Genomic DNA, 27,189 nt, shown 5'->3' with positions numbered 1-27,189 from the left:
CTGCCATGCCGCCGGAGCACGATTTCTGTACTCATCCTGAAGCAAAGTTCTTAACCCGAGGTACTATTTCTGGGTTAGCGGAGTCTGTAACCTGAAGCGTATGTAACTCAAGGTACCACTGTACACTGCACTGCATGGTATAGTATAGAGAATTTATGGTATACATTGCAGGATCAAAGAGCAAAGAACTGCCCAAAGGATGCAAGATTTCTGACATAAAAGAGCTCTGCCATATGTGTAACTGGTCTGGGATTCTAATGTCACACTAAAGGCTGCACTAGACACCGCAGTGTCAGACACGTGTTTATTTTGATGTGTCTTCTTATTCATGTATAAAGCAAGGGGTGAGGAGATCTTATTTTAACATTAAAAGGGGGCACCATAAGTTCATTCTGGTGGCCCACAGAAAGGCAATGCACTAGGAGAATTGGCCTCCACAGTCACTTACAGACTCATTGTTAAAACCGTGTTTATGGAAGACAATCTTAAAGGAGGAGAAGGAGGAGGAGGAGGAGGAAGAAGACTAGGCCCTGCACTTGGTTTACTTTTTCCCAACAGCAGAACTAGTGGTCGCTTTGTCCAGGACCAGATTATCAAACAGACCAACAAGGCCCTGGTCTAGATCCTCCGATTTTTGTAATACTATGCTGGTGCTGTCTGCTAATTTCCTCCCCACCTCCCAAAAAATGAAAAAGTTAAAGGGGACCCCCATCAATGTTCAAATTCTCTGCAAAAAAAAGTTTGAGAACCTCTGAGTTATGAAACAGATGTGAGGGAAAAGGGACACATGAACAAGCAGTAAAGGCAAACAGAAGCTGTACCCAGTACAGAACCTCCTCCAGTGGCCCTTACATTTTAGTGTTAATTTCTCTTAAAAATGAAAACCAGGAATCTGTGGTGACTATTAACCTCAGCATTAAAAACAGTGATACAGATTTCATTTCAGTGCCCCAGCTGCCCGATTTCTCTCACCAGGACCCCTTCTGATCCCATTTCCATTCTAGACCACCTCTGCTACCTTGGCTTCCCCATTCCCAGCTCCAGAAACATTCCGTTTCCTTACACTGCTCTTCTTAGTAGCTGCACCTGCCATCTCCTAAGAAAGCCTGTTTTCACATTCATGTGAAGTGTCTCTGGCAGCCCTAATCCAAGCCCCACCTTCTTCAAGATTTGAGGAGGGGGGTGGATTAAAGAGAGAGGCAAAACTAACCTGAGAACCACCCATTGTCCACCTCCTCCAATTTGGCATTGCCAGGCCTGAAGGAACCAAATGGTGACCGCCCCTTTAAGAGGCCTCTCTGCAGGTGTTTAGTGGGGGAGGGGGGAGAGAAGGAGGGGAGGAGGAGGAGGAGTGTTTTCCCTTCAGCACTGGGCACTCCCAGGCCTCCCCACCCAACCTGTCCGACAGGTTTCAGACCATGATGCCAAGAGCAACCTTCCTTTTTCTTCCTCTCTCCTGAGCCCCCAGAGGAACATATCCAGCTTTCCTTAGATTTCCCCACTATTCCAAACCCCCCCCAAAGGCTTGGTTAAGTGCCCAATCTCCTTGGTGGGACAGCTGCGTTCTGAACAGGACTTACAGGTGACTGGTAGTATTTTCTTGTCCTATCATCCCATCCAGGGATCCAGGCCGGGCTTCGAGCCTCCCAGTGATTCACCTGTTCTGGGCGTGCCAGCTGCAGGCAGATCCACCTGTCCTGGATTCCAACACAGGCAACACCATACTAAGCTAGGAGCTCACAGAATTTGCTCAAACACCTGCCACTACGAGAAGCAACTAAAGGAAGGAGGGTGAGTAAGCATCCCTGGCCCGGCTAAATCAAGGTCTGTACATCTGGACCATCCATTGCCAGGAAAGCACAAGGGCATATGACCACAGGGACCACGTGGCTTGGCTAACACAACAAAGAACTACACTGAAATCCCAATAACTATGTCATCCACACATCCTTGGTCTCCCCCTTTCGAGCTTTAACACCACAGTATGGAACCCCTATTACAGAAAAGCAACTGCATCACACGCCAATATAAAATCAGCCCTGGACACTACCGGCAGCATCAGCGATGCCCTTCGAAGCAAGGGTACTCTCCCACCCTTTAGCAGGGCGCCTGTTAAAACACAAGCTCAAGATCAAAAGAAGAGGAGGACAGTCTAGCAGCAGCTTTCAAACCTATAAAAACAACAGGCATCTGTACTGACAGATCCCCATTACAACGTTCCAACAAGAGACATTCTTTGTCTGATAAATGATCTTTTTTAAAAAATAAGCCAAGCTTTGTCATAATTTTAACATACTATGAAGATTAGAAATACATATTTAGTCTAATAAATTCATGAAACAGAAATATAGAGGCGTTATGACACTTTCAAATATTCTAAATTCCATTAAGGCAATTAATTCTCAGGACATAAAACAAACACAAAGAATTGTCACATATATTAAAATTGTAAACACTATAAACACTTAAAACACCATTAAGATGTACAGTGGAACCTCGGGTTGCGAACATGATCCGTGCGGGAGGCACGTTCGCAACCAGCACTGTTCGCAACCCGCAGCGCGGCATCTGCACATGTGTGGGTTGCGATTTGGTCTTCTGCACATGCGCAAAGTGTGATTTAGCGCTTCTGCTCATGCGTGAGCACCGTAACCCGGAAGTAACCTGTTCTGGTATTTCTGGGTTCGGCGCAGTGCACAACCCGAAATAACGTAACCTGAAGCATCTGTAACCCGAGGTACCACTGTATTTATAATGTAGAAATCTTTTAATCTGATAAAATATTTCTCCAAGCATATATAATAAAGCTTACTTCCAAGTAGGCATGTATAGGATTATGTTGTAAGATCATATCAAAACATCAAAAAAAAAAAAAAAAAAAAACCAAACACCTGCAAAACATTTTAGCAATTCACAAAAGTTTTAGTTTATTAGATTACCTATTAAAACATAAAGACATTACAACTTTAATATTGTTAATAAAAAAATGCTTGAGATTTGCATATCTGAAGTATTGTCTTAAATTCCAGTAGAAAGGATTACTGCATACCATACTTTGTTTAGCATTCCAAAACTTCTTAAAGAGTTCCCATTCCTGTTCAAATTTGTTCACTTTATACCTTTCTTCCTTTATAAGAGCCCATGTGATTATATTCAAAATTGCTAAGGCCCATAATGTAATCTATCCTCCCTTTATCTGGGATATCGTCCTCCTTTTCCATGATAAATTATCATATTTTAGGGTCAAAAGAAATGAGACAGTGGAAGATTGTGATCAAGGCTTCATAAATTCTGATTTCAACCTAAAAACAGTTGTGTGGGGTGTTCCAAATTTGATCAAAGGGGTCTTCCTTTAACACCTTGAGCCATCCCACCATCATGTGTATGTTTTCTGCTGTGGGATTAATAGCAACTACATGAACAGGAATTGAGATTCAGAAATAGAGGGGAAGTGTTAAATCCTAGACCAGGGCAGGGAACCTGTGGTCCTGCAGAAGTTGTTTGACCACAACTCCCATCATCCCTGGCCACCAGCCACACTGCTGGGGACTGATGGGACCTGGAGTCCAATGACAACATTTGGCAGGTCAGAGGTTTCCTAACACTGCCCTAAATACACACACCCATTGCAGCTGCTCAATTCAGATCTAGATCTTCTTCATATCATCTGTTTGGGCCCTTAGCTCCTTTGTAGATTCATATTAATATAATTGCTGCGGTAACCAGAAAACCTGTTCTTCTTCCCTCTTTTTTCCTCCTTGTAAGATGTTTGTTTACCACATTTTTATTCCACTCTTCTTCCCAGGAACTTAGGGTGCCTTACATTGGGGGCGGGCGGGGGCGGGTTATCATAGTTTATCTTAACAAAACAAAACACCACCCCTATGAGGTAGTTTAGGTAGATAAATAAGAATTGGCCCAAGATCTCCTGTCTTTAGTGCTTCACTGGTTAGCAGGAAATCACACTCAAGTTTCCTTAAATTAAGTCCAATATGCTATCCACTCCAACAAGTGGATGTCTCTAAATGGACGTTGAGACCAAATTATTCCAGTGTCCCATGGCAAACAGATTCCCAGCTGAAGAATAGTCAAAGTATGCAGTGGAAGCCAATCTGCACCAGTCATTAGTTCCTACAGGCCTAATGCAAAGCCACTGAGAACGATGCACGTCATGTCATGACTTTTGAAGCATTTCCAGGCCCCATATTTCCTAAACTATACTGCATCCTGTCAACAGAGCTCGCTGCTCTCCCACTTCAAGCCAAGCAGCAATTTTTCACAATGACAACTTTACAGCTCCCAAATTACACTACTAGTCTGCCCTTTGTAGGCAGTGGCCCAACCCTACAAACCCCCAAGATGGTTTGACGCACTGGCTGTTGTTGAACCCATGGGCCAAGTTGTGCAAGGGTGTCACTTACATGCAGGCAGCTATCCCGTTGGAGTAAACAACACAGCTCCCACCATTCTCGCAGGGCTTGTCGCCATCCAAGCACTGTATGGCTGTAGGGAAAGAGAAAGAGCTTGGTTAGAGCATGCCATTGCACAGCTGTAGAAACAACAAAGCAATGCCCAGGCTGTGAAGAACAGATCTAGCAAAGGTTACTGGTCACAACAGCTCAACAAAAGCTCCCATGTACGCTCAACCTGGTGCAAGGACAACAACAACAACAAGAAGGAAACAACTATTACCATCATGCCACGAGCTCAAAAAGCACCTCTTATGTGTTATAGTCATGCTTAGCTCTTGCCCCAGGATAAAGGATATGGACTGAACTTGTATCTTTTGCTTTTACAATCTCCATTGCACCCCCAAAGCAGTGTTTTGCTCATACAAAGCTGACTTATACCAAGTCAGACTATTGGTTTATATAGCTCCCTACTGTCCACACCAGGAAGGATAGACTAATACTGCTGGACTCCCAACTCCCGTGATGCAGCCACAATGGCCAGCGGTCAGGAATTATGGGAGTTGGAGCCCAGCAACATCTGGAGGGCCACATGCGCACTGTTAGAAACTCAGGTATATAAAACTAGGCACCAAATGACATCTTGAATCTAGGTTGTGGTCGTCACAACAGAATGTCTATTTGCCAGGGGATTAGACTAAATGACCCCCAGAATCCCTTCCAATGCCACAGTTCTATGATTCTATTATCTCAACTACATTGCTTAACTGTAGCTTGCTCTTACAACAATTCACTTGTCCCAGTATGAAAGAAGAAACACACACAGTGGAAAGGGAAATGGTACTAACTATGGAGTAAGGCAGAGATTTTTCAACTGTGATTGCCAACCTGACGCCCAGAAATCTCCACGCTGTTGCAAGTGGACCTGTGTCAGTAGCAAAACGTGCCTGGTGCCTGGCTTATTTTAAACACTGCACCCCTGGTCTACACAACTGGCAGCATCTCTCTAGGGGTTCAGACAAGAATGCTTGGAAATATTAGAATTGAGCCTGGGACTTTTTGTAAGCAGAACTTTGCCACCAGGCTGTGGCCCTTCTCTCTCTCTCCCCCCCTCACAGAAAACCTTTTCACTTAAACAAGATGATAATGGCAACTGAGAGCAGATTCATCCCATCCGAAGCATTGCCCACAGTCCCACAACAGGAGGTTTTTCTTGCTAAAATTATCATCCATGGAACAATTCATATATGCTATTATTGTTAGGCTTCTGAACACACAGAGAGATGGAAATCATAATTGAAGGTCTGCAGATGCATCTTCAAGGGGTCACGTCAGACAACACAAAACAGGAATAAGGCAGAAATGCTTCAAACGAAGGGAGTGGACAGAATTTCTCACAAGCCACAAGTAGGTTTAGCTGGCTCAGTTAGTGCAACCTCAGCCTCTACACTGCCCAGTAACTAGAGACCGGCTTCATTGGCAAAGGTCAAAAAGTATGGAGAATACCATCAAAAGTCGTAGGGAAAAGAGACATTCTGCAGAACGGCAAGAAAAAACGGCTCCTCTTCAGAGATTTCTCCCTTACATTGGTTTCCCACAATCTAGCAAAGAGAGGGGCAAGCACAGGGATCCATCTGGAATCCCCAAGCAACCAGGAAGGGAAAGACAGCAGTTTCTGGGGGACTGGGCATTCTAGAGAAGACAGAGATCATCTGAGGACTGCAGCTAACCAACTAGAATCACTAAACAACCCAGCAGTCTCAGATCATGGCGAGTCATTGGAGTTATGGAGATTCCACAAGTACTTAGTGACCTCTGACAACTGCCACTGAGAGAGCTAGCTGAAAGTGAGATTCAACCTCCACAGATCTGTATAGAGAGCCCTGTGTATGGGGAGGCTAGTATTTTTAAGAAAACCCTGCAAAACTCAAAGTGGAAGGACAAGGGCCTTGCAAAACTGGCACAGAAAAATGGGGAGCCTGCCGTCTTCCTCTCCCTCCTATGTGCCATCGTGAGTAGGAGGAGCCATTTAGTAAATGCCCAAGCTAAGCCAAGCAAAGCACGTCCCCTGATGGGGCCCAGGCTAGGGGAAAGAACCACAGGCACCCATCTCTGCCAGCCCTGAGGGGGTGTTTGAGTGCCCTCTGAAAGGAACAAAATTAGAGACACATCCATTCCCAAAGGAACCCCTTTTCAGGCTCAAGAGACACTACAAGTGCTCTGGGCCTACTGAAGGAGGGAGATGCAGCCGAGCAGCAAAGGGATGCTGGCTGAGACCCCTCCCCTCTCGAGAGCAGAGAGAAGATGGAAGGAGCTGGGGCCCAGGCAATACACTCACTCTCAGCCATTTCCTAGAGACCCACTTGTAACAGAGTGCGTGCCCAGCACACAGATCAGTCCCAGACAATGCCTCTCCCCCCTCCACTGCCGCCCCTCACTCTGTCGGCATGCAGAGCCAGCAGCAGCACTGCAGCAAAATATGCTCTCAGCAACCGCCCTGTATGCAGACCATATTAAATTCCCCCGCACCCAAAATGAACCTACGCCACTATGGATTTCACCCTCCCCACAACTTGAACAACGTGTAACTAGCAAAGGCTGCATACAAATAGGGGCAGACACTCTGCTCACCGGAACCTAAACAGATATGTAGCCAGCGAGTTTCTTTTACACATGCACACACTCTTACAGGTGAACAATATGGGGCAACCATCTCAAACACAGCTAGCAAGCACAGTAATGAAAAGTATTCCCAGCACAGTTGCATGTGTGTACAGATACATACACATGCACACAATGCGAGGAGCTCACAAAGACAGCATAAACACACCCTGTGCCTGAATGCTTTCAAACCAGCTTAAGCACATGTAACACTGCATACATGAATATGTACACAATCTCACAGGAAGTATAACATGCATAGCCAAGTATCCCAGTGGGAAGCATTCCTGACACAACACAAACCCACAATTTCCTACCCTTTCGTCCTTTCCAGAGCACACAGCCAAGTTTGAGCCAGTGGAATGCACTCCCCACACCTCCAACTCTACAACCAACATTCCAACACGTGGACGCTTTTCAGACATGGGCACCCAAATGTAGAGGGCCTTGCAGCCATAAACACAATTCTCAGCTCTTGCATGGAACCTTATCTCCAAAGGAAAGGCCAGACCTAAACCTACACAGAGGCAAGCCAGTCTGAAACCAGACTGCCTAAAATGTGTGGCAAGCCAAGGGAATAAGGGATCAGGCTTCCCTCTCATATATACATGGGATGGGATGGAATTGCAACATGGGGTACAGTGGCAAAGAGAAAATATTCTTAGTCCTGTTGGCCACCCCCTCCCAAAACACGGCAAGGCAGAAGATGAACTCATAACAGCCTTGATTTTCCACCTTCCAAAGAGAGGGAACACAAGCAACCCAAAGAACTTTCTTTGCTCAAATCAACATTAGCCTCCCCCAAAGCCCAGGAAATTAGCTCTCCAAGGCTCTAGCTTTGCATCAAACCGTCCAGAAACAAGTTAGAAGGCAAATAGGTTTCATGCTCTTTAAAGAACCACTGGGAATAAGAAGTGGCAGAGGTCACCCTTCAAGGCAGTGAAAAGCCAAAGACTACAATTGAGGTGCTCTGGCTCCCACTGCTTTGACTGCTTAATCCTCATGCTCTTTGCAGGGCTCAGCCAGATGCCAGGAGTCCTGGCTTCTCACCTCCACCCCAACCATCCCTTCCTAAAATGACAAGCAGCACTAAACATGCAAGCAATGTTGAGAGAGAGAGAGAGAGAGAGAGAGAGAGAGAGAGAGAGAGAGAGATTGTAAGGGTTATGTGCCCAAGGGTCATCTCAGGCCAATATTTAGGGCTCTGTCAATCAACGAGTCTATGTAAACAATCAAACAAGTTAAGAATTCAGTCTTGTTTGTAGAAAACCACCAACCAAGAATCATTTTTTAAACACCACGTGTTATGCCCAGGAGGAGGGCAGTGGGGAGCCTAGGTTTTCCAGCAGTAAGGGGTTAAGGCTTCAGTGCCTTGCATTAGTTCCTTGCCCTTCTCTACAAGCTAACACAAAAGTTAGGCAAACTAAACAAACTTGCTTGATTTATATAATTTATGCAGCTTGCAAGATTCAGCACAGAATTTGGACTATGATAGCTAGCAATATTTTTTCTTTCCCAAACTCACACAGCTATGTCCATAATAAATCTTATGAAGGACAGCACACCTCACCCAAGATCTCAGGTGCTATGTTTGCCACTCTGGGCTCCTTTGGGAGAAAGGGCAGGATATAAATTTAATAAAATAAATAAAATAAATATTTGAGGCCTGATGATCTGGTCTCACTGAATCTTTAGTGACATGTTGGCCCATGGTGCAATAGTGGGTTTTTAATCAAACATGTCTTGTAAGAAAGAAAGAAAAAACCCAGAGAATTTATCTTGTAAAGACACCCTTAAAGTTTCAAGCATTTAAGACACTTTTAAAAGAATTTGGAGAAGTAAATGCTTCTCTGTCTCAGTGACCTCTGTTTCCTCAACAACAGCATCATTTCTCTCCAGATACAATTTGTTAATCAAGAAAAGCAGCATTAGCTACACTCTAAAACCACGGATTTTTCATTGCACCGCATGCCTAGATATACTGTATATTTGCAATGATGGTTTCATCATAACTAGTATAGCATGCTAACCATGATCTGATTGCTAGGGCTAGTACCCATGTTTAATCTTTGTAAAGCAAGAAAGCAGTAACCCTTGACGACTGCAAGATCTGTTGTTCTTTCACAATTGTCTACTCTGGACCTTCCTGTTTAAAAACATAGGCCTCTGTAGTTCCCTGTGCATGCAGTTTGTGCAGCAAAGTTATTAGCATGGAGCTTGATCTTTGGGCATTTCACAGGAGCCCAGCATCTTAGGAATGAATGCACTACTGACTCACAGCTCGTAAACCCCTTTTTGCACAAGTGTCATGCCACCACACTTTATTTGGGGAACATTTTGTGCTTTGCAGGGCAGACATTGTTCCTAGATCTCCACCATAAGTGCACACAGCAAATGCCTGAGGGAGACTCACATGCCTTGGAAGACACATGAAGATTAACCAACTGGAACTCCTTGGGTTCTGTCCATTCTGTATTCCATGTACAATCGTACCTTGGAACCCAAATGCCTTGCGAGTCAAACGTTTTGGCTCCCAAACGCCACAAACCCGGAAGTGAGTGTTCCGGTTTGCGAACGTTCTTTGGAACCCGAACATCCGAAATGGCTTCCAATTGGTTGCAGGAGCTTCCTGCAGCCAATCGGAAGCCATGCCTTGGTTTCCAAATATTTTGGAAGTTGAACGGACTTCCGGAACAGATTCCATTCGACTTCCATGGCACTACTGTACTTTCAGGTGGACAATACAGTGTTCACTGCAAGACATGCAGGAAGCATTCAGGAAATCCCTGTGATGTTAAACTTGCAAATGGATCCGACCCAAAGAGCTATAACAGTTTACCTACTGACTTCTCATTCTGCAAGACCATCGTAAGTTGTTTCTTCAAGACAGAGGCAAGAATGAGGTGACAGTTGTATGGCAAGATTCTCCACTCCCTGCAAAAGACTCAAATTATATCATGAAGACCAGTATCATGTACCTGATAAGGGACTAGGGTTTTTATCCCACCACAGTAGCTACGCCATAATATACAATCAAAACCGTAATACTGTATCAATTGCAGAGCAGGTCTTTTGAATTCTGGCCTACCCCTGACAACACATCATAGTTTATTCTACTATGACCTTGACATCAGGCTTGCCAAGTTCATCCCTTCACAGAACAGGATGCCCTTGAAATGCCTTAAGAAATATATCCTCCCAGGGCTTGGCAATCCAAGGGTGCAAAACAACCCTTCCTCCAATGGAAATTCCCACTTTTAAAACCTATATTTCCCAGGAGGCCTTTGGCTTAAAACCAGGTCAGATATGTTGACACTAGCTGGGGCTGAAAGAATCTGACTTAAGGATAGTCAGGCTCTGTAATAAAGTTTGCAGTATGAGGAACACAGAGACGGAGCACATGCATTTCAATAGTATGAGGTCACCAATGGGAGGAAAGGATGCTGTGGGACAAATGTCTCTGGAAGAGGCACGTTGGCAATAATTCTTCCCAGCAGTGAGGTATGTTTCCTGGGAAATTATTAATAGGACAATTTTCCAAATTAGTGTCATTTGGATACAATAATTTGCATCAGAAAACTTTCTGATGCCCTAGAGCAGGGATGGGGAACCTGTGGCTGTCCAAACGCTGCTGGTCTGAAACATCTATCATCTCAGGTCATGACTCTGCTGGTTGGGGCTCATGGGACTTGGAGTCCAACAACATCTAGAGATCCAGAGGCTCGACATCCCTGCCCTATAAGAGTGATCTACTTTGACATGTTTATTTCACTTGTATTTGTAAGCAAAGCTAAAAACTTTGAAATTGCCAAGTTTGCCTGATAGTTATTTGCAATTAGGATCCATTCAGTTACTAATGAACTTAAAACAACGTAAAATTTTCTTCAGGGAAAAGGAAAAGCAGTGGAAAATTTTCCAACTAGCAATCCAAGAAGATGTTTTACTGTATTAAATACACATGGGATTCCATTGCTTCATTTTCCTTTCAGAAGTGCGAGCACAGTTGGCTACCACGTCTCAATTAAAATTTGATAAAGGGTCCTCAGATCAGCTGAAGCTGACAGCTGAATCTGGCTTGCACCTCTCTACTTGGCCCTTCCTGAGTGTGAGCAAAGGCCCTGGAAGCCAGGATTCCCGAGTTCTGTTCCAAGCTCTAGATACGGGTGAAGTCAGGGAGGACCAGACTCTAGCGATTCAGCCAAATGTTCTGTCAACACATAGGGCATTATATACATCTTCTTCTGGAGCAAAATATCACCACTCAAAGAGGCTCCAACTTGGAAGTCTGCCTTCAAATTCATTCTTGGAGTTTGAAGCATTTCTAACACTTCCTTTAGGAAGAAAATTTTGCCTTGCTATGACCTCTGTTTGACATGGATAGCTATTTGAAGAACCCATTTCAAGCCATCAAAGGGAGCGTTGCATGCGATACAGAATGGGAGATCCAATCCCGCTTCTCACATTAACGGCTTGAACGATCGCCATGTGATTAAAGGAGGGGAGAGAGAGCCAATGGTGTGGACCCACTGCTCCCTACCCCTTGATGCCAAACATTGAACATGGGTGTCTCTATGGCAGGAAAGTCTATGCATGCAGAGCTCCTGGGCTTCCATGGAAGTCAGAACCCCAACTGGACCACAGTTGCTCCTCATTCTAGGAGCCAGTGCCAACGTGGAGTGAATGGCTAGCTCAGAAAACTCAAACCTGGGGAACTCTTGGGGTTTCTCAGTGATCCAAAATGGCAGAGAAGCTTTGACACCTTGCCCACTGCTATCCACAAACTTCTTGGCCACTGGAAGTACTTAGTGCACCCTAAGGTATACTCTCTATTGATGTAGGTTGATGGTAAGGCTTAACAGACTTAGCCAATGCCCCACATGAAGAGAACATGCACACTATGCTTTATATAGTGTTCAGGAGTTCCATATCCATATCCTCAGGATATAAGTAAATGGAGAAAGTCTGTGCTAAATTCGGAAAGTTTGAAAACCACTCACTACCTCACGGCAATAAGCATGCATGTTACAAGCACTGCTTGCCTTTTTCAAAGGAATCAAAACCTACAAATCAACAAAGACAGAGTCCCAGAGAAAAACCTCCTGCAATTCCCCATCTTCTTTTAACATGCTGACAGCCCATGCCTTGGGTACCACCCACATATCTTGGTTACCATGTAGGGTGTGGTTGACTGATTCCAGGCCCCTATTGGCAGGCACATATAAACAGGACTCGTTACTAACAAAAAAAGAAAGAAAGAAAATTCTGTGCCAAGGTATACAGAATTCTGAGCCAAGAAAAGCTGAAAATCATGACCGGGATAAATTATGCAAAATGAGTAAATTTGCGTGAGTTGCCTATCTTGCATAATTTATTCTTAGTCACAGGGAGGGAGAAACAGCTATGCGTGGCACCAAAGTCCTATTTCCTGAGCAATGGAAGCCCTACTCAGCCTCTCCCGGGTTACTGAAATGTTCCCGGGCATTGCTGAGCCCTACTCAACACTGCAGCAGACATAGAAGCTAGGAGCTTGCTTTAAAGAATGAGCACCAAGATTCACAGGAGGCAGAGTTCTGCACCCAATACCAAGCCTTCTGCTTGGAGAAAATATACTTGGCCTGACTGCTAGGCTGGACCATTGGAAGCTGCCAGACATTGGAAGCTGCCCATCTAGCTCAGTACTGCCTATGCTGGCTGGCAGAGGCTCTCCATGGATGGCATTTCCAGCCCTACCTAGACATGCTGGGGATTGAACCAGGGACCTTCTGCATGTAAAGCAGATGCTATACCACTGTGCTACGGCTCTTCTATGTATGTGGGGACAGCAGTAGCAACACCCAGCAGAGGACAGAAATGAGAGGAATTGGGCCTTTGTTCCAAAATGTTACCACTGCATAGCCCAAGCACAATTCTGGCTTTTAAAAGGGGCAGGTTGAGTCACAGCCACGTCCAAACAGCAGGAGCAACAATGTGCCCCTCTCCCTCACCATCCTCCTTCAGGCTCTCCAAAACAATGAAAAGGATAAGAGTTTACCATTGCTCTCAGTCCAAACGATGTGATCAACATTTGCACTTATTTCCGATCCATTCTGATTTTTATCAACCCAAACTGAATGCAGGTGTGATTAAGCAAGCATCTGGGAAGTCCACAGCAGGCAACCCAATCCTGATTTCCTTAGACTGGTTACCTGTGCTTTTGAATACAGTGGTACCTTGGGTTAAATACTTAATTCGTTACGGAGGTCCGTTCTTAACCTGAAACTGTCCTTAACATGAAGCACCACTTTAGCTGATGGGGCCTCCCACTGCCACTGCACGATTTCTGTTCTCATCCTGAATCAAAGTTCTTAACCCAAGGTACTATTTCTGGGTTAGCGGCGTCTGTAACCTGAAGCGTATTTAACCTGAAGCATATGTAACCTGAGGTACCACTGTACATTCTGCACAGAAGCGTGGTGAACCAGGATCCATGCATATAATGGGACTCGGATGCTGCTTTCAACCCACACACATTCCGCTGAGGCTAATAAAAAGGAAGTGTGGCTACCTGTTAGCGAGGAATCTGGCCCCCCAAAAGTGACTGAGTGCAGCAAGGCTGTGTGGAGGGGCTCCCAGGCTCTCTCCAGCTGCCTTTGTTAGCTGGCTAGCAATGTGGGCAGAATAAAGGGGCAGGGAGTTGAATGGCCAGCCGGCTGGCCCTGCTATTGCATCTGGAGGGGCTGCAGCAGGGAGGCAGCTGCTGTGTCTCAACAACTCTGTGCACAGACAGCTTCAGCTCACAGAATCTACAAAGGGGGTGGGAGGGTGAGGGGAGAGATTCCTCACTGTGTCCACACAAGAAACACAAAGAAAGGCAGCAGGATTAGATACTGCATAGTCAGACATGGGCTCAGTACCATCAAGACTTAGGATACTCCCTTACACAGACACAACTGAAGGCAAGGAAACCTATTGCAAAATGGAAAACACCAACTAAAAGCCCCAAGGGAAAGACCTCTGGATGATTACATTTATTCTTTCTAGAATTGACAAAAACACACACACCCAGATTTGCACTTTTGCAGTCTCGCCATCCCCACAAGCTTAAAAAAAAAGGAGGGGAAAGATTTCAGATACACACAGAGGGTGCCATTAATGACAAAGCTGTGTTACTATCAGATCTGGAAAACTGCGTAGGCAGGGAAGATTTCCTTCCCAATTCCAGAGGATGGGATGGGAGCATGTGCAAACTGGATTCAAATAATCAATTCCACCAATCTCCAGGTTCAATTTTGTATTGAAGTATATTAATTAACGGCATAACTTGGCGCTTGTGTTTTTGGCAAAGCTTAGCACGTATTTAAATGCTCACATTTGAGTCCCTGCTCCTGCCAAATCAAACCACAAATTTCCATTTGAAATTTAGCAATGTTCACTTTTAGGCAATGGGTTGCACCCGTTTTGGAAGGGAAAGGCTATGCCAGTTAAGAACGCTGCATATGTTACAGAATTCAGATGCATAAAGAACAAAGACAAAACACATGTACAATGATCACACATGCAGATCTTTCATGTCATGGCATGTTGCATACATTTTCTGGGAAGCCAAGGCCAAATCAGGGTGGAAAAACCTCATGTGTGCCCGATCATGTGAAGCAGCCCTTGGATGAGGGCTTCATCAAGTGAGGCACTTTCCTGCAGATCATCACATTGTTATCAGCGCAGCCAAGCAGAAAAGAAGGAACAGCTTTGGAAGAGACAAAATGTCTGGCTTGCAGACACTGCTGTGGACGAAGCCTAAGTGTCTAGCCCTAAGGTTCATATGCATACTGTGGTAGAAAGCGGCCTGCTTTCTCTCTCACACAGGGCCCGTCCTACTAGGCAGGAGTCCCAACCCTTGCATGACCCTCATCTGATACAGCCCACACCTAAAAAGAAAGGAAGAAAAAAGACAGCACTCTGCCAATTCAAACTCAGAACACTCAACCAGAGTTGGCCCCTCACCCTGAACCTCCTAGTCTTAGAGGCCCCTCAGATGCTGTTCTGGGAAAACTTGAGGACAGGGGTCCCAGTGCCTTTCGCACCATTTTGAATTCTCTAGAGCCATTAGAAATGTTCCCGTGTGGCTCAAAGCAGCAGCTCGGAGCCCTTGTCTGGCGCAAGACCGCCAGGGCTTCGGCAGCACTGCGGTGGAGTTGCTCAACCAAGAACAATGCCCTGTCTATGTCCAGCCAAGCAGCAAGCTGGCGGGGAGGGGAGGAGGGGATTCATATTCCCGGGCACCCACAATCCACAGCATATCCCCGGCCTCCTGCGTTGGACGAGCCGCACATTCCCACGCACTGGAGCACCAGCTGGCCGGGAGCGTTCTAATAAGCAAGGCCGGCTTCCCCAAACCAGTCAGGTGGCTTCATGGGAGAGTGAAACCCAGGCTGAATAATAGCCCCACGTTCTATTTACCTTTCGCTGCAATTATCTCATCCCTGGCATACTGCTGCACGTTTCATAGGGCAAGCAAGTCGCTGCACGACACCCAATTAAATCATCTTATCTCCCGTTTGCATCACAGTATATTCCCAAGCGCACAAATGGGGGAAAAGCCGGCTTGGTGGGGGGGTGGGGGTGGGGAGGGAGAATTTCAAAGCAGACTGAGCCACTGCAACTCCCCAGAAGCATGGGAACTGGCTGGCCCAGTTGCTGAGCTGTGCACTCCCTAGCATGGCTCCAAGACGCGTTCCCAGTTTCACAGTCAGGGATCTGCAACTTCGAAGCCAGCCACAGACTTAGCTCCTTTGGGTAGGAAACAACAGTGCCATGCCAGGGCTATAGAAGGCATAGTGCGAGAGCAGGATTGGCTCGAGAGGCACTTGGGCAGCTTCTTGGGAATAGCTTGCAGCAACAATAAAAGTTTGTGCATCCAGCAGAATGTGAAAGGGGAGGGCGCGCGAGGGGGCGACAGCTGCTACTACATCTGCCCAGATCATCAACACCCTTCCCTTTGCTATCCTGTACACACAATGCGCAGCAACAAAAGCTCTATCAAATTCAATGTCAGTGTGGGTGTAAAGCCTTCCAAGGAGGCCATTTCATAACAATCCCAAAGGAGAAAAAGGGAGGCGTGGGCGTCACCCCTTAACCCACAACCACCCCACTTACCAGCAAATCATTTCACACACACACAAACCAGCACACAAACTTGCTACACAAATATAAGTTCATGTATGTACCTCTTGCATATATTCCATGAGAAAGAGAGGATGAGTGTGCCTTGCACATGCAATGCATTTTATGCGTTTTTAAACATACGATCATGCGCACATTCACAGACAAACTCACATACACCAGTTGCACAATCAAGCGCACTAAATTCTCAATCCATGCCGTTTACCAAATGCATTTGCATGTCTGCACAACAGGCGTGTTAAACCAAACATTTATTTCCTCCTTTAAGCTCTTACACAAACTCCAGGCTTTGGCAGAACCAAACTCCACAGCATACCCGGTTCAATAAAACCTCAATGGGATACCATAGAAAATTGAAAGCTTCTCCCTCCGCCAGCCAGCCCGAGCAAGATTTGCTTTGCAAGGAGCCGAGAAAGAGAAACAGAGAGCGACGGCTACAGCGGAGACCGAGAGAAGCCAGATCCGAAATCCACGCTCCGGTTTTTCCAGCCGCTCCGGGCTGGGAAGCTTAAACTGGCTGCCGAGAAAGTTTACTTCAAGTAAATAAAAAGTGCAAGATTGTTTCCCCGCAGCTCAAATCAGTGCCGGCGAATTAGCACCCCCCGCCCGCCCGCCAATCCAGCCTAATCGCTCCCTCCCCTTCACACAATCGATAATTAAACAACGATCATTTATTTTCTTTGTGGCCCGTTCCGTAACCCTTTCCCCTTCCCTCCCCTTCTTCTGGCGTGGGGGGGGGGTGCGGAAGAGAGAAAGAAAAGGACGGGGATCTAGCCGGGAACAAGGAAAATAACTTCAGGGTCCCCCACCCACCCACCACCCGCCGCCCGGACTGGAGGGAGATGCCAGCTCAAGGCACCGAGGAGCGCCAAGGGGACTCCGAGAGGCTCCGGCGAAGTTGCTTGAAAAGTTTGAAAAGAGGAAACGAAGAGGCCATGATCGAGCCCGGCCGAAGCGGCGAGGGCTTTCTTCCCACCCGTGCTAGGCTTAACGAAACCGGAGGGGCGAGCGCACTGTGTCCCGTCCTCCCCCCCCCCGACACCCCCGAGGTTCTCCTTACCTGCTCCCCGGGTCAGGCGCGCCAGCAGAGCGATGCCCAAAAGGCTGCAGCCCAGCCATGCCCGCCACGGGCCCCCGCGCCGGGACGCCAAGCCCATTCCCCCCTAAAGTCCTGTTGCCGCCCTATAGATCCATGGAAGGGGCCGCGCTGAGGCTCCAGCCAGACACCAGGACACCGAAAGCGCGGCGGCGGCGGCAGCGGCGGCGGCGCCTCCTCCTCGCTCCCGGACCCTGGGAAACTTCTCGGAGTGCGAGCGGGGCGGGGCGACCCCGCTGCCCGGGGGCGGGGTCCGCACCCAGCCCGCCTGGCCTGGCTCGGCTCGGCTCCCACGCTCCCTCCTTCTCTCTCGCCACCCCCCTACTCAACACCCCCCCACCGGCCCCTCCAGCCCGGGCGAGGATGGGGCGCAGGGAGAGGGAAAGGAGAGAGAGAGAGAGAGAGAGAGAGAGAGAGAGAGGGCAGCGTGGCGCCGCGCAGGATCCCGCAGGCGGGGAGATGCGCGCTCTCCTCGGTGGGGTCGACTTTGGCGGGATGGGTCTCTCCCGACGTTGCCCCCTCCCCTTAGGCGCACATCTGGGCGCCTCTGGGGAAGCGGTGGGGCGGGGAGGCTGGTGGGTTGCTCCTTTGGCAGTCGAGGCCAATGTAGGCTTGCTGGGTTTCGGCCCAGCGAGGCGGATTATTTTTAGGATTTCGGAGGTGGGGGGGCTGCAGGCGAGGGGGGAAAGAGGAGGGGGAAACTGCTGTGGAAGGCTTGGCTCCGGGTTAGGCACTGTTGAGCCACCAGGCCTCCTCGCATTTTCCCACACACGAACTCTCCCGCGAACTCTCTCCAAACGTGACCAAAAAAGTTGCTGTTTTCTTGAACGTCCCAATTCCCCAAGGAGAGGGGGAAGTTTCCATCCTTCCCCCACGATGAGGGGTGGAGGCAGCAGCAGCAGCAGCAGCCCAGAGCAACGTTTGCTTGTTTCCAGTGGCACAAACCCAGGAGCCGGGCCGTGTAGCTGGGCTAGGGCGGAGGGGAGGCACAAAGGAAAGGCTAAACGCCTTTCCAGAAATTTCTTATTTCTGGATTCTCGAAATGGGCAAAGAGCTTGCTGTTTGCTGCGCGGATCTTTGACGACTAAGGAGCTAGGGTGGGGGCAGAGGGAGAAGAGCATTTAACATCCTAATGAAGTGGTTCCCAATTAGCTAATTACTGAGGACCCCCCACCCATTTGTGAAAATTTTGATAACTCTCTGGTAGTTACCTCTGCAAAGCAATTTTTGAACAAAATGTGGAGCAGCCCCTAACAAGCAAACGATTTTAGGTACACTAAAAAAAAAAAACACCATAAATTTTGTGATATTATCATGCAAAAATGACAAAAAATTAGTTGGGGGAGAGGCAACATAAGGGGCTGTGGGCCGCTTGGGTGCATTCTGCGGACCCCCAGGGGTCCCCATGCCCTTAATTAGGAACCACTGTCCTAGTGGGTTCCAGATTTGTGTAGAGATTGTGCTGCATCACAGCATTTTCTTAAGCTGAATCTTCAAACTGGGCCCGAGAACTCTGGCATTATGATGCTGCTGCTGCTGTTGTTCAAAATGTGTGCAGCCTTTTGATGGGATATACAGTAAACTGACATGAAATCCTGGGGGGTAAGACTATTATAATGGTTCTAGCTCGATCAATGGGTATGTGGATTGCCTGTTTAGTTCAAGTAACAGCTATCAAAAAAGAGAAGGGTTTACCAAGCTGTTTTCATGCAAATGATCACTGGAACTCATTGCCACAGTATGTGGATCAAAGGGATAACACAAGACCATTAAAAGGACTGGATAAGCCAATGACTTGGAAGATAATCAGAACACAGAACCTTCTATCAAGAGACTAACATTCATCCAAAAAAAGGGTAGAGTGGAACATAATCCTGGGCTGTGTACAAATCATACATGTAAAACCCAAAGAGTCCTGGGAACTGTAGTTCATTAAGGGTGCTGGGAATTGAGTGGTAAACTACAGTTACCAGGATTCTTTGGGGGAAGCCATGTGCTTTAATTGTCTGGTGTGTAGGCAGCCCTGGTCTCCAGTGGGACAGGATAACAGAGCACATTTTGCCCCTTTCAGTCTCCTTTATGCTCAGTTTGATTATGTTAGATGAATCAGTTTTTTCAAAGGAGGGCTTGGCTCCCTGCTCTACCACCAACACACTGTGTGACCTCACATGAATTAGTCAGCTTCTTTGGCTTTCCTCTTCCATACTCTAGCCATGCAAATAATGTCCCTGCCTTGCTTCACAACAGCAAGGCACATCCAGACTGAGACTTCTGAGTGCCATGATGACAAAGCAGCCACACATCAGAGGAGAAGCCTCCCCTCCTTAGCCATGGGCAAACTCAGTTTCTATCATCAGCTTCCTGCTCTTGAAGTATTGGTTGCTGGCCTAAGGTCTACAGGACCTGCCCATAGTCGTAGCAGAAATCATCACCATCATCAAGCAATTAGTAGTACAGTACAGTGGTACCTCGGGTTAAGAACTTAATTCGTTCTGGAGATCCGTTCTTAACCTGAAACTGTTCTTAACCTGAGGTACCACTTTAGCTAATGGGGCCTCCCGCTGCTGCTGCGCGATTTCTGTTCTCATCCTGAAGCAAAGTTCTTAACCCGAGGTACTATTTCTGGGTTAGCGGAGTCTGTAACCTGAAGCGTCTGTAGCCTGAAGCGTCTGTAACCTGAGGTACCACTGTATTCAGGTGTTCCAAATGGCTCATGTACATTAACGCATGGACAGCTAAAACGTACTTCTACACCTTATGAAAATTTAGCTCTGAATCCTCATAAGGGTCTGAACAATCCAAGGGGCAGGTCTATAAAATGACCATAGCACTACGGTTAGAGCGAACCAAGATTCACAACATGTGTGGTATGAGCTTTTGAGTTTTGTAGCACACTTCCTCAGGCACAGGATGTTTGCTTTGTTCAATTTTTGTGTAACTTAAAATCTCGCACAACACATTGGATGCTCTTAATAAAAGCAGGGCATTTTGCTTCTGCTTGCAGAGTTCGAAAGCTTTCAGCCTTAGTAATTGTCTCACTTCCATCTGTCATGTCTGTCTGCTGAAATCCTCTGTGCCAGTGGGCTAAGGACGGGAGTAAGTGTTTGGTGCTCAAGTCTGAGGAGCGGTGGAACCAGTCTGAGCGAGTCAGGCCCATTCCCTGCTACAGGCAACTAACTCACATCTGGCTGCCTGGCTGCCTTCCATAGGAATGAGCAGAGATCTGGGGCCAGGGACTTTGAGGAATGTTCAGGCTGCCACTCTGCACACAGGGTTCCCACTCATCCTTTGCCAAGACTCTCTCCGAGGGGATGAGAAGCAGCAGATCACACATCCTCCCTCATTGCTGGGACTCTTGACCCACAGCTAGACCCTGAAACTAGGCCCTAGCCCTCCCAAGCCCTGCATTACAATCCAGGCACCATTATTTCTCCCGTTCTCCCATCCCTTACAATGGGCTAGCAGACTTCAGGCATATGGGATCTACTTTGCTTTTTACTGGAAATCCCAAGATCCACCAACCAGAGCTAGATAGAAAAGACAAACATTCAGAATTAAATAATTCTGAAACCAGGAATTTGCTCTGAGTACCAGACATGAACTAAGCTAACAGTCCTTCCACACAAAAGTCCACTCCTAATTGGACACCCCTCCCCCAATTTCTTAATTACAGTGGTACCTCGGGTTACATACGCTTCAGGTTACATACGCTTCAGGTTACATACGCTTCAGGTTACAGACTCTGCTAACCCAGAAATAGTGCTTCAGGTTAAGAACTTTGCTTCAGGATAAGAACAGAAATCAGGCTCCGGTGGCGCAGTGGCAGCAGGAGGCCCCATTAGCTAAAGTGGTGCTTCAGGTTAAGAACAGTTTCAGGTTAAGAACGGACCTCCGGAACGAATTAAGTACTTAACCTGAGGTACCACTGTATCTGCTGCGGTGTGAGATAGCCATTTTGTTGTTAAAGAACTGGGAATCAGAAATCCTTGCCCCGCAATACAAAATGGCACCATTGTTTTTATCCTCACTACATTGATTTTTCAAATCAGACTAAATTGAGGCTGAGCGGATATTGCTTCTGCTCTGCTTCTACCCTGTTACTGCTAGTTAGCATGTACATTTTAGCACCAACAAAATGGAGAGGGCCCTAGCTTCATGGTAGAGCATAAGCAGAAGGCCCCAGCTTCAGTCCCTGTTTTTGCCACTCAAAAGGATCAGGGTAGGCAGCAGGGGTGCCAACTTGAATTGAAGAATTGATTACAAGACGCAGCATACACACACCATTTGAATGGCACTGCCCATCTATTTTGGGGACGGGGTGACCACACATGCACACAGAGGGTACCCTGCAACATTTTGGGACTCATGCTGTAGTAACTGGGCAGCTGCTTCACTGCATCGCTAGATCTAGATCCTTTAGCTTGGAAGGTTGTTGGTAACAGTGCAGTAAAATGCATGTATTCCTTTAAGTGATTTTTATCCCACCCATCTCAGTTTGAGGTGGCTAACAACCCATTTAAAACAAAAATATGATGAACATGCCGTGAGGCGGGGGGAAGGATTTCGGCAAAGAATTACAGTGTTCACTGCACCATGAATTAATACCAAGTGGGATTGTAGAAAGTGCAGAGACTTGGTCACAGGAGCCAAAGCCAAGAAGCAGTGCGAGAAGGGTACCTACTTAGTAAGGGAATGCAAGTCACATGTTGCCACTGTGTGAAATCACTTCTCACAGGTTTGTATTTGTGAGCAATGCAGCTCCTGACTTTGCTCTGTGTGTGTGACTCTGTGCAGGTCCCTGATTCTCTGCCCCTGCCCCACCCCCCTCACACACAATGGCACCTGTATTTTTCCACTAATGAATTATAAGAAGAGTAGAAAGAGCATGTGCTGCTTTAATTAGGGGCCCTTTGAATAGGTGAAAATCAGGAGGAACAACACATCAAAATTTAAGTTAGAAGCTAGCTGTTTATGTTTTTGTCAAACAGGCCACCACTGATCAATGACAGAAAATAATTTAAAACTCAGTTGCTGTTTTTGTTTAACAAGTTGTTTGCTACCAGATCATCTGTAGAAGTGACAAAAGTTAGGCTAGGAGCAGAAAGAGATAATTACTGTGGTTCCTTGTCTCATGGGACACAAATTTCATCCCATGTTTGCTAGCAACCTTGGCAATAGAATCAGGAATGTGTTGGTGGAATTTGCTGATGTCATAAAGCTGAGAATTTGAAATGCTGAGATCAATAATCCAAATGGAGATTGCAAAATTATACAGATTGAATTGGCTGGCGTCATAGGCCTTGGATAAAATAAAAGGGGTGGCCTTAAGGTGCATCCTGCCCCACAGCAAGGTTGCAGTCTCAGTATGCCCACCACCAAGGACTGACTTCTGAGTTGACATGCAAAAGAATACATCATTAGTCAATTCCATTTTGCCTTGCATTGTCTCTATACTAAGCAAATTACAGAAATTTCATACATTTGCAATTTCTACTCCCTACAGTTCTGCCTCAGATGTTTATTTTCTGAATGAATAGTGGTGTGCATCTGGGCAGCCAGAGACCCTCCCAAGTGTGGTGTGGCAGAAAAAGGCAGATGGAACTTCAAAACGAGAAGCTGGGCCCTGGTATCATGATGTAGGCAGGCTTTAACATCTGCTGAAAGAAATTAGTGAGAGCCATTTCACACTTGCAGTGCAGTCCTGTAATGTCTACTCAGAAGTAAACCTCACTGAGTTCAATGGGCTTACTTCAGTTACCGTAAGTGTGTACAGGTTTTCAGCCTTATCGGAGCAAGAGTTTTCCATTTTTCTACTAAGTGCCTTCCAGCAAAACCCATTGATGTTAGAAAGTAAGACACATGCGGTGCACTATGTTTCCACACTTCACTAATTACAAAGAGCACACAAGTAGCAAACTTATTTTCTGGATATTATATGAATTGGCCCTAAAGAGAATAGAGAGAAAGGTGAAAATTCAACAATAGGGGAAGAGGCATGGGAAGTCTGTGCAGACAAACCAATAATTGGAACCCTTGTTCCTCTTTAAATAGTGCAAGCTCACACACAAACTGGGAAGTGGTGCATGCACTACAACAGACCGTGCTACAGACTGTGCAATTTCTTCTTGTGCAATCTTCCATTACTGCGCTTGCGCTCTCTCTCTCTCTCTCTCTCTCTCTCTCTCTCGCACACACAAACCCGCTGTTAATGACCCTAGCGCTGCAATCTTCTAACACACTTACTTGGGAGTAAGTCCCATTGTACTCAGTGGGACTTCCTTCTGAGTAGGCAAGCATAAGTTTGTAGTATAAAAAGTGAAAGGTCATGTGTCCAGAGTGACTACAATAAATAGTTTGGCTACCTGCTATTACCTATTCAGTTTGAAAGGTCAAACAATAAGAGAGACCTGCAGGCACTGATCAGTCATAGAACTGGTGTAATCACAGGCAAGACAAATTAGATTTTCGGGTGTTACACATTTCCATGTGGAAGCAGAATGTCGTGTTCAGTACCCTGGAAAAGACTGCTGGTCATAGAAGTAGCCAAAACTGGAAACAAAAAGTATTTCCAATTAAGTCTGATGCTGGCTGTGAAGAGTTGCAGGATAACATCACATTATTAGGAAAGTGGTTCTCAAGCTTAGGAAGTGAGCCTTCCTGAATATGTGTAGGCAGTTGTCAGGTTCAAGTTTTTCCATCATAGCCCTGCAGATAAAGGTTGCCACCTTTTTTTACAGTGGTGCTGTTTCTGTACTTTTAATAGCTGCTGAGCACACTCGAAACTGCAGGTGAAACTTTCCCTGTCCCTTTATTTCCATGATGTTAATTTTCTGACGCTTGTTGTTCTGCATGTCATGCTGCTGCTAAAGGCACAGGAAAGGGGCAAGTTTATAAAAGGTGGCAGTGCCACTCCATACATTCCTTAGGCATTCCACCATTCACAATCTGGCCCACCACAGTCACCGCAAGGATGGATATCAAATGTTAACGTGCTGGCACTGGGGATCCCTGAATCAACCTTCTGTGTTTTGCAAGGTTGTTTTGTTTTTGTTTGGTTGCTTCACAAGTTTTCTTCTCTGCAAGCCCAGATGCAAGCCTAAGTTTGCTTTGATCTTCCTGCCTCCAGGCCCAAGACAAGAATGAACATTGTCAGCTGAACAGGCTTTTGTTTTGCCTTACATGTTTGGAACATGGAAAGCTGCCTTATACACAGTCAGACCACTGGTCCATCTAACCCAGGCTCCATCTGCACTATGCAGTTAAAGCAGTATCACACCTGAGGATAGCTCAGTCAGTAGAGCATGGGTCTCTTAATCTCAGGGCTGTGGGTTTGAGCCCCACATTGGGCAAAAGATTCCCACATTGCAGAGTTGGACCAGATAATTCTACGATTCTGTACCACTTTGAACAATCATGGTTTTCCCCCAAAGAATCCTAGGAATGGTAGTTTGTTAAGAGTATTGAGAGTTGTTAGGAGAGCTACAATTTCCAGAGTGGTTTAGCAGCCAATACCTCTTTCCCAGGGAACTCTGGGAACTGTGAGGGGAATGGAGGGCGGGGTCTCCTAACAACTCTCAGTACCCTTAACAAAGCCAATATTCTTTGGGGGAAGACATGGGTATTTAAAGTGGTATGATACTGCTTTGAATGTATAGTGCAGATAGGGCCTTAGCATTGTCTGTTACCCTGATGCAGAAGCTTTCCTAGGTATCAGGTAGAAGTGCCTTACAGAGTACCTGGAGATAATGGGGACCTTTTGCATGCTAAACATGTGCCCTTTACACATGCAAAATTATATTATGATTATTACATTTGTATACCACCCTATACCCATAGATCTCAGGGAGGTTCACAACATAAAATTCAAATGTTGTTGTTGTTGTTGTTTAGTCATTTTGTTGTGTCCGACTCTTCGTGACCCCATGGACCAGAGCACGCCAGGCACTCCTGTCTTCCACTGCTTCCCACAGTTTGGTCAAACTCATGCTGGTAGCTTCAAGCACACTATCCAACCATCTCATCCTCTGTCATCCCCTTCTCCTTGTGCCCTCCATCTTTCCCAACATCAGGGTCTTTTCCAGGGAGTCTTCTCTTCTCATGAGGTGGCCAAAGTACTGGAGCCTCAGCTTCACGATCTGTCCTTCCAGTGAGCACTCAGGGCTGATTTTCTTAAGAATGGATAGGTTTGATCTTCTTGCAGTCCATGGGACTTTCAAGAGTCTCCTCCAGCACCATAATTCAAAAGCATCAATTCTTCAGCAATCAGCCTTCTTTATGGTCCAGCTCTCACTTCCATACATCACTACTGGGAAAACCATAGTTTTAACTATACGGACCTTTGTCAGCAAGGTGATGTCTCTGCTTTTTAAGATGCTGTCTAGGTTTGTCATTGCTTTTCTCCCAAGAAGCAGCCGTCTTTTAATTTTGTGACTGCTGTCACCATCTGCAGTGATCATGGAACCCAAGAAAGTAAAATCTCTCACTGCCTCCATTTCTTCCCCTTCTATTTGCCAGGAGGTGATGGGACCAGTGGCCATGATCTTGGTTTTTTTTTTATGTTGAGCTTCAGACCATATTTTGCGCTTTCCCCTTTCACCCTCATTAAAAGGTTCTTTAATTCCTCCTCACTTTCTTCCATCAAGGTTGTGTCATCTGCATATCTGAGGTTGTTGAAATTCAAATATAAAAAAAACACAAAATGCATAATAAAAACAAGAGAATAAATATCCTAACATATAGTCAAAAGAGAACATCTACAATTTTCCCTTTTGGCACATAAATATATAAGAAAATTGTGTTGTCATTTCTGTGGGTTGGAAACCACCTCAAGTACAGCAAGATGGGAAGGCGGTATACAAATTAAAAATTAAATGACATATGCTCTGGGACCTGGAAAGCCCCCTGCTCCTTCAGATGGGTGTGAGTGAGCCCTCCCTTGCTCTTCCCAGGGTTTGAGCACACTGACCCCAACCAAGTTCATCTAGCTAATGTTTATTTCTCATATGCTATGGGCACAAGTGTGTGTCTTTCTTTTTGTTTTGCTCTCTGCATGACACACAAATTGTAAAGAGAAAAATGTTGGAGTCAAACATGTATCAAAGTCTTGCTCTCCAACCCTAAATTAATAGCAAATGGTTGTGATGGCTCAGTGGCGCAAGGAAGGTCCAGCCTGAGCATTCAAAGATGTACTTGGATCTTTCCCACTAAGTAGGATCCCAAGGTGGAAAGACAAAGTTTCACACTATCTCTTAGGAAATTAGTGCAAGAAATTGGATTTGGTAACCTTCAGGCTGTATCTACAACCATCATGCTAAGTTTTTATTTTGGTGTGAGTGTGTTTTGCATAGCTAAGCTGGCAGGTGCTTACTGCTGAGATAGTAGAGATGTTGTATGTCAGCATATAAGCTATTGGGCTTGAACTGGGCTCCCTGGCAGACCATTCATCTGGTATACACTGGAGTGATTTAAGACATTTTACTGTACATGGTTTGACTCTAAAAATACAAATTCTGAACCAAGTTTATTCTTATTCTACATTTGTGATATATTGTGCATATCAAGAAAGTTTACATAGTTACTTTATTTGCATACTTGTTTATTTTGATTGCAGTGCTTGGATTATTGCAAAAAACCCACACCTTTCAACCTCTTGTGGCAGGGAAGAAGCAGGAGCGCACGGAGTGGGCAATGCAGGCGCATGGCAGAGGAACAAGGCCACGGCAGGGGCTTCAGGGAGCTGTGTCCATTCAGAAATGCCATCAAAACTCTCCTGTTTCCCTGAGCTTTTAGCAGGCGTTCCTTTTCTTCCCTCGCAATCATGAAGGCTAGAAACTTTTTTTTTGTTTTAACTGAAAGCTGATTCTC

The 27,189-nt window shown here is 46.1% G+C and overlaps 1 protein-coding gene across 6 annotated transcripts in view; it reads right to left on the bottom strand.

The window, feature by feature from the left end:
* The window catches only part of NOTCH3 (notch receptor 3), a 56,412-nt gene extending 38,780 nt beyond the window's left edge, over positions 1-17,632 (bottom strand). For 4 of the 6 annotated variants that reach the window (XR_014522825.1, XR_014522826.1, XM_083490677.1 and 1 more), the window contains exons 1-2: positions 17,290-17,562; positions 4,422-4,503 (exon numbers count right to left, since the gene is read on the bottom strand). Coding sequence is in view for 4 of the 6 variants with exons in the window: in XM_083490677.1 (XP_083346803.1) it covers positions 4,422-4,503; positions 17,290-17,386 (179 nt within the window). In the remaining 2 variants the exon portion in view is untranslated. Of the gene's footprint in view, positions 1-4,421; positions 4,504-17,289 lie in introns of all 6 variants that reach the window. The other 2 variants (XM_083490678.1, XM_083490675.1) reach the window with 2 other exon arrangements.
* Between the last annotated feature and the right edge of the window lie 9,557 nt (positions 17,633-27,189).

This window comes from Podarcis liolepis, assembly GCF_965112155.1.
Source record: "Podarcis liolepis genome assembly, chromosome: 2".
Taxonomy (NCBI): Eukaryota; Metazoa; Chordata; class Lepidosauria; order Squamata; family Lacertidae; genus Podarcis; species Podarcis liolepis.
Note: the sequence above shows the minus strand (reverse complement) of the source record. Positions and strands in the feature narration are given on the sequence as shown.